The following is an 8,245-nucleotide window of genomic DNA, read 5'->3' as shown; positions in this document are numbered from 1 at the left end:
GGGTGCACATCTTTCAGTGCTGATGATCACCACCTCCAGTGGCTTTTCTGCACGGACCTGGGACCTTCCTGGTCCTCAGGCTGCATGTCTGCAGGGCTCAAGTGATCCCGGAGTGGGTGCAACAACTGAGCTCCTCCGGAGCAGCTCGCTCCAAGCTGGAGGCTCACGCTGGTGGCAGCAGGGACTCCAGCAGGGAGGGAAGGCTGCCTGGCACACGGCTGCAGGGAGGCTCCAGATTCATTCTCTTTAAGAATCTTCCTTCTTTTGCCCCTTCCAAACCACAGGAAACTTTCCTCTCCCCTGCACCACGTCACCTAAACCAGGTTATCAGCTATTATTAATTATCACAATGATTTGCCTTAATATTTTGCCTCGCATCCCACATGTTCCCTGTGTTCCCTATGGCGGCGTAGGCGAAACACAGTCACTCCTGATGAGGTGGCCGCTGAGAGCAGTAAATAAAGCCTGGGAAAAGGAGGAAAACATGGTGCAAAAGCCCTTTATTTCAGAAACACCACCCTGCCCGAGGAGCCCTGCTTGCCAGAGCTGAGCTGACATATGGTGCCATGGTGTGTGCCAGCAAAGGTGCTCCAAAACATGTTCCTCTGGCTCGGGAAAGCTCGGAGCAAAATCATTCAGGTGGGAATGAGACCATTGAAGGAAGGAGGAAAAATCCACCCCCTGGTTTGGCCTGAGCACTTGGTGGGGATTGAGGGGAGAACTTGGAGCAAGCAGATCTGCGCTTTCCCTTCTGGCACAGCTTGGCATTGCCCTGCTCATCCACCCTGGGAGTCCTGTTCCTGTGCTTGTTGCCATTTGGGTCCTGTCTCCATGTGCGCACCAATGGGGTCCTGTCCTCATGTGGATTCCAGTGGGAGGCAGGGAAGAGCTTCAGTCTAAGAGCTCATCTCAATCTCCCCTCTGGCAGGTTAAAGCCATTCCCCTTGTCCTGTCCCTACAGGCCCTTGTCCCAAGCCCCTCTCCAGGTTTCCTGTAGCCCCTTTAGGCACTGGAGCTGCTCTAAGGTCTCCCCTTAAGGAGCCTTCTCTTCTCCAGGCTGACCCAGCCCAGCTCTCTCAGCCTGGCTCCAGAGCAGAGCTGCTCCAGCCCCTGCAGCATCTCCATGGCCTCCTCTGGACCTGCTCAAGCAGCTCCATGTCCCTCTTGTGCTGTTGCCCCAGAGCTGAATCAGGACTGCAGGTACCAGAGATACCTCATTTTGGTGCAACAAGGTCTTGCACATCTCCACAGCATGGATTAGTCTGGGATGTGTGTTCCTGGTGCTGCAAAAGCCAACCCTACATCTGTAGCTACCAGAGAGGTGTAAGTAGGGTTGCAATGGTGCTGCTGCAGGCAGGAAGGGAGAGGTCACTTCTGCAAGCCAGACCCTCAAATGGGCCCAATCCAGCTACTTGTGAGAGACTTTTCAGCTGAATCAGCTGGTTTTCAACAGGGATGGATGATTTCATAAGCCAGACCCCTGCCTGCTTCCACCTCCTCCGCTGCCTGGATTTGGGCACCTCATTCCAAACCCATGATGGAGCCCTCAATCCTTCCTCCTGCCAGGATGGGAGGCTGGACCCAGCAACTGAAGCAGCACTGGGAGAAGTCCCTGCTCTCGAGCAGCAGCATGAAACCGGCCTCATTTCCTCCTCATAGTCACAAAGATTATGCAAAGCCTTTGAATGTAGGACTTGCTGCGCTCTTAGGCAGCACGCGGCCCCCGATGGCCCTGTTTTGGGGAGGCTGGCGCTTGTTTGCCACCCCGATTAGTCAGCACTGCTAATTATAGCTCTGCTTCACTGTCTTACAGCCCTTCAAGCCCCGCTGGAGTAACAGGGAACAACAGAGGTGCTGAAATGAGGCAGTGTCCGCTCGCTGCGGAAAAGGTGCTGGTATCAATACAGGGATGAGCTTGCAGCGGTGCGGCTCTGCACGCTCATCCCGGGGGTCTCATGCAATGAGCTCAGGCTTTGGTCTGGCAGGAGTGGAGCTGGGGCGGGGGGAAGCTCATGATGCAGGGAGGGAATGACGCTTCCCCCAGGAAAAGAGATAAAGCCGATTTTAATGCTTTTGGAGGAACAAAAAATGACGGAGAATTGCATCACATCTGTTCCATCGAATGTGTCCCAGGTGGGGTTTTATTACAGCCCATGATGGAGAGTAGAGGATGCCTCGATGAGCTCCCTGCATGTCCACGGAGCCAGGGCAGTGCCTGTGGAGCCCCATTGCATTGACAGCAGTCAGAAATGGTGCAGGGCTCCCTGCATAGCCCAGAGGAACTAAACCCTCTGCCCGCTGGCTCGGTTGCCTGTGGTTTTCAGGGCATTTTGATGGCTGTTTGCAAACCAATACACAGTGGTGAAAATGCTGCCAGTTCATAAGCTTTTGCAGGGTGTTGGTGCCGTGGTTATTCCTCTTGGTGATCTCTGTACCACCCGTTACAGCTGTGGAACACCAGCCCCAGTGCAAACTTTGATTACAGATGTGCTCTGCCTTGGATGTGAGCAGGTGATTGATCAGTGATTTGCCACCCCATACCCACCCAGGCATTCATGAGCTCCTCATAGGGCCACCTGATCACCATGAAGATCTGGCTATGGGAATAGCTGCAGCAAAGCAAGTTGGCGACATGGATTCATCATCCCAAGTTCATCTCCTGCCTGCCAAGCAGCTGTGTTACCAATCATTTCATTTTTAACCAAAAAAGCACAATTTCCAAGGCAGGATGAGGCCCAGGTCAAGTCCTGCTGTGGGTTGGCAGCACTCTGCAGTGTTTAGTACTAAGCTTCCTCCTAAGGGTCAAAAGCCAAGGAGGAAGATGAGAAATGAATATGGGAAATGGAAGGGAAAGCCTTGTCCTTGCTGAACAGCATTCCCAGGGGAGGCAGGAGGCCTCTCACAATGTACTCACAGCACCAGGATTTTGCTGGTGTCTTTGATTAGTTTGATTTTTACTCCTTGCTGTGGAGTCTAGTTTGAATATAGACAAAGTGTACTTCATATACCGTCAAAAGGTCCTTGCCGATACCCAGGGAGCTCAGCGCATTACACGCAACTGTAAAAAGCAGATGCTCAAACATTACAAATCATCGAATCATGGTTTGGGTTGGAAGGGACCTTAAAGCTCATCCAGTTCCAACCCCTGCCACAGGCAGGGACACCTTCCACTAGAGCAGCTTGCTCTGAGCCCTGTCCAACCTGGCCTTGAGCACCACCAGGTATAGGGCATCCCAAATACAATGTGCAGCAGCGCATCCTCACAGGGGTAACACCCCTTGCATTCAGGGCAGCTCTGGGATGGCCTTGGTTTTAAAATGGCCAGATAATGTCACTGTTGTCACCACGACAATCCTGCGGCGTCCCAGCAGCCCTGGCTGCCCTGACACACACTATTTTCCCTTTCAGACAGACATTCCAGCCCCTTGAGGGCTGCTGAATCCTGGCAGCGCCCTGCTGAGCTCTGTGCCCAGCACGGGTACCAGCACCACTGAGAGGGTGCAAGGCATCCTCAACAAGCCCCCAGCTAACAGGGAAATATTCTGGTCCACAGCTGTGTGGCCAGCACATGGGATGGTTTGTGACCTCCTTGATATGGGACCAAAGGGAGAGGAGGGTGGAGATGTGCTGGCAGAGTCTTGAGACCTCTTTCAGCCTGTTTTGTCACCTGGATGCAGACTCCACCAGCCCAGCTGTGTTATGGGGCAAAGAAGGAGACTATCAGGGCCACCATGGGGCCTGGGATCAGGCAGAGACCTGGGTGTTTGAGAGGAGAAGGGCTGGATGCCAGAGGGAGTGGGAAGTCCAAGCCAACCACTAGTGAGACCATGGGGTTTGGTGTCGGCAGAGACCCATCGGGATGCATGTGTATCTATGCAAGAGGCAGCTCCAGGTGAGAGGATCCAAGGGCCAGGCTGGGACAACTTGTGTCTGTGTGTCTGAGGGCAATACTGGAGGGATGCACAGTGTGTCTGCACATGTTGGACCCGGGGGTCTGGAGCTGCAGCAGCCTCTTCTCTGCCAGGTAAGGGATTCGGCAGCCTCCAGCAGATCCGGTGGGGACAGCAGGGACAGCCCAGCTCAGACCTGGGCTGCTCGTGGTCCATCAGCCTGGCTGAGCTGAGGCTGCTTACACTCATCTCAGCCTGGGGTCCCTGGGTTAGCAGTGTCTCTGCAGAGCACCCCTCACGGCCACCACATCCCCTCTGCTGCAGTCCCCTCCTGGCAGGAGCAGCTGCTGATGGGAGTCAATCAGAGCTCCGCACCCGCCTCCTCTCTCCCGGGCAGTGCGTAATTACCGGGAGCGGGAGAGGATTCATTCAGCTCCTCGCTCGCGTTTCCTCCGCCCCTCTCCGTGCTGCTCATGTCACACAACGGCGCGCAGTCACGCGGCTGCCATCCCCAGGTAGGTGACGATTTAAGTCCCCTGGGATGGGGCTTGGCCTGATTAAGAACCCAGATGCTCCTCACTAGCGTGATGGGGTTCAGCCAAAACCACTGACACTCACCCGAGCGTCTTTGCACATCAGGAGGTGGGAATCCTTCCCGGTGTGGAGCTTGCTGCACTGCATAGCTACAGCCTGGAAGAGAGAGGGGGATGAAAGGGTAAAGCTGGAGTGTTATGAAACCAGCGGGAAAGGGGGGAGAAGGTGTAGCTAAAATATTGCGGAGCCGGGAGCTGAGCATCCTGCTTTGAAGGTGCTGCTCCTGAGCTGAATCACGGAGCTGTGTGTGGCTGCAAAAATAATCGTGCCTTTGGGATTTGTTCCTTTCCAGGTTGATCGTTTCCTAAATAGTCAGGAAGGAAGCCCTGGGCGTGGGTGGGTGCTGCAGTGCTGTGCGGAGGACAGACCCCTGCGCCCACCGTCCTTGGCCAGGTCCCCCATGCAGGAGGGTGGGTGCCAGGCTGGGCATCCCATGCAAACCTCCCGGGTGTTGATCCTCCCCGTCCCGGCTCTTACACTGGCTGCAGGAAAGCCCGTGTGGGATGAAGGCTTTGGGGTGTGACATCTGCCGCTGCCTGGTTGCACAGAGCCCCCTCAGCACCCCGGCTGCCAGCCCCGGGGGTGCAGTGGGGTTGGTGCTGCTGTCGCTGGGCATTGCCCTTGAATGCCACCCCGGATCACCCCCTCCCGCCACATCCCGCGTCCCTTGGCACAAGCGGTAAAAATAAACCTTGCGAGCGCCGGGGCTTGGCTTGTGCCCAGACCGCATCCGCAGAACGCAGGTGGCGGGGCCCGACCTTGGGGAGGTGCGTCGGGAATGCTCATGAATGAACGGCGGGGCGGGAGCGTGCGGGGCGCGGGAGCGTGCGGGTACGCGCAGCCCCTCGTGCCTGCGGGTGTGGATGGGATGTGGAGCAGGGAGCCAGCCTCGTTGTTATTCTGATCACAGCGGCTCTGATTCACAGACTTGGATCATGAATATAAGTGAAGACTTTGACGTCAGAGTTGAGATTTATCAGCAGATCCAATGGGGCAGGAATATTAAGTGCAAGTCGATGCCAGCTATCTGCCAACGTTATTAGCAATGCTCTCCGAGGAATGAGGCTTAACACCAAGGGCTGGAAGGACTGAAAAGGGAAAAAATAAAGACGGGGGGAAACAAGCTGATCCTCGAGCCTTAAAGCCAGGTAAAACAACAGCCGGGCGGTCGCGGCTGCGGGAGGGAAGGGAGGGGGGATGCTGGAGGCAGCGGGTTGCTGGCAGAGCCCCCCCGACCTTCACACCTTCACACCAGCTCCGGGGGGGATTCACTCTGCCAGGGGACCGCGCAGGGCAGCGCAGGATCTTGCAGCTCTTTGCAGCCGGCTGGGAGCATCTTGCACCGGCTTTTTCCGTAGGGTGGGAAAGGAGGGAGGAAGGAGAAAGTTAATGCAGGCTGTTCCTTGCCGCTGCCCTCCCGCTTCATCAGCGGCGCTGCATACATGCGAGGGCTGGCCTATTAATAGCATTTATTTTTACTCGCTGTACGCAAAAAAGAAAGGGCTGAAGGAAGGGGGGGGGGGCGCGCTATAAATAGGCGGCAAAAGGTAGTCGTGTCCCGGGGAAGGGGGGGAGGACGGGGCTGCCGTTACTGTGCTTCCCCCGGCGGCGGGGTGCGCAGCGCCTGCGGATGCTGCGCGGGCAGAGCGCATGGAGGGTGCTGCCTGCAGCGGGGCGCTGAGTTGTGCTCGGCCTCAGCCCGTCGGGAGGAGCGGGAGACAGCGGAGCGGCTTCCCCGGGGCGAGGGGTGCGTGTGGGGCCGGGGTGGGGGTGACTTCCCTGGGGAAGCTGCGGGCGGGGATGCGCTTTGCGGCGGGCGGGGGCGCTCGGTGCGGGGCTCGGTGCCTCTCCCCGCAGCCCGGAGCCCGTGTGCTTCGCCCCTTATCGCATCCCTTTCCCTCTCTCCCCAGCGATGCTGCACGGCCCCGCCGCCATGGGGGAGCCGTGGCAGCCGCAGCCGCAGCAGCAGCGGCTCCCGGGGCTCGGCAACGCCTCGGAACCCAGCGCCTGGCCGGGGACAGCGGCACCGGGTGGCGGTGGTGGCGGCGGCGGGGCCGGTGCCGGTGCTGGGGGGACCGTCAACCCCTGGGACATCGCGCTCTGCGCCACGGGGACGGCGGTGGCGGGGGAAAACGCGCTGGTGCTGGCCGTGCTCTTCTACACGCCGAGCCTGCGGGCGCCCATGTTCCTGCTGATCGGCAGCCTGGCCCTGGCCGATCTCCTGGCCGGGCTGGGGCTTGTGGCCAACTTCGCCGTGCGGTACCTGCTGCGGCCGCCCAGCGAGGCGGCGGAGCTGGGCGCTGCGGGGCTGCTGCTCGCCGCCTTCTCCGCCTCGGTCTGCAGCCTGCTGGCCATCACCGTGGACCGTTACCTGTCGCTGTACAACGCGCTCACCTACCACAGCGAGCGCACGCTGGGCTTCACCTGCGCCATGGTGCTGCTGATGTGGCTGCTGTGCCTCGGCGTGGGGCTGCTGCCCCTCCTGGGCTGGAACTGCCTGCGGGACCAGAGCGCCTGCAGCATCCTGCGGCCCGTCACCAAGGACAACGCGGCGGTGCTGGCCGTCACCTTCCTGCTCCTCTTCGCCCTCATGATGCAGCTCTACCTGCAGATCTGCAAGATCGCCTTCCGGCACGCCCAGCAGATCGCCGTGCAGCACCAGTTCATCGCCACAGCGCAAGCCACCTCCACCCGCAAAGGGCTCTCCACCCTCTCGCTCATCCTCGGCACCTTCGCCCTGTGCTGGATCCCCTTTGCCATCTACTCCCTGGTGGCCGATTCCAGCTACCCCGTGGTCTACACCTACTCGCTGGCGCTGCCCGCCACCTGCAACTCCCTCATCAACCCCATCATCTACGCCTTCAGAAACCCAGATATCCAGAAGTCGCTGTGGCTGGCCTGCTGCGGGTGCATCCCCTCCACGTTCTCCTCCAGACCAAGGACATCCAGCGATGTGTGAGGACTGAGCACGGAGCGAGAGGCGCTCCGTTGCTCTCCTCCTCCTCTTTTTCCCCTCTGTCGTTATTGTTCCCTACCGGGAGGACCCCCCCGGGCAGCACATCTCGTTCCATGAAAAGATGGCCAAAAAGAGAGGGGGCAAAAAAAAAAGGGAAAAGGGAAGAAGAAGGGGGAAAGAAAGAGAGAGAGTAGAATGATAATGGTTTCCTTTAGAAATGTTATTTTCTTACACATTTTATTTTTTATTTAAAAACTCAAAACACCAAAAAAAAAAAAAAAGAAAAAAACATAAAAAAGGATCCTCGTTCGATGGCGTTTGTCTGCTCTCGGGGTAAGGAGCCAGGGGGTTCTCCCCCCAGCCCCCTCCGGCGCCACATCCCACAAGTGGCAGCCGCCGAGAGGGCGACAGGAGCGGGTTAAGGGTCCGGGTGTCGTGTCCCCCCCCGGCGGGGCTGGTCCCCACGCGTGGGGTTTTCGTGCGGGGCGTCCATCCCCCTAAAATCAGGGCTTGCGATGCTATGCAATAACGGGGGGCGGCGTTCAGCACCGCGGGCGCGGACAGCTCCGGCTCGGGGGACCGGGGTGGCTTTAGGGATGCGGAGGGGATGAAGGGGCCCGGGGGGGAACACTCTTTACATGTCATTTGTGAAGCACTTTGAGAACTTGTGGGGCGAAAGGCACTTTAGGGGGCGGCCGCTGTTTGGGCTATCGCAGGGATGGGGGTACGCCAGGAATCCATTCCTCTGCCCCCCACCGAAAAAGAGGAGAAAAAGGTGACTGCGGGCTCGGGTGTGCAGGTGGGG

At 58.4% G+C, this 8,245-nt stretch overlaps 1 protein-coding gene across 1 annotated transcript; it reads left to right on the top strand.

Annotated features, from left to right (window-relative positions):
- Window positions 1-6,396: 6,396 nt before the first annotated feature.
- On the top strand, window positions 6,397-8,023 carry LOC308224685 (G-protein coupled receptor 12-like; the record flags this gene model as incomplete). Its single annotated transcript, XM_080624853.1, has 1 exon — window positions 6,397-8,023. The coding sequence occupies one exon, from the start codon at window positions 6,397-6,399 to the stop codon at window positions 7,441-7,443; it is 1,047 nt and encodes a 348-aa protein (XP_080480979.1). The 3' UTR covers window positions 7,444-8,023.
- Between the last annotated feature and the right edge of the window lie 222 nt (window positions 8,024-8,245).

Source organism: Psittacula echo (assembly GCF_963264785.1).
Source record: "Psittacula echo genome assembly, chromosome: 8".
NCBI lineage: Eukaryota > Metazoa > Chordata > Aves > Psittaciformes > Psittacidae > Psittacula > Psittacula echo.
This window is presented reverse-complemented; position numbering and strand designations above follow the sequence as displayed.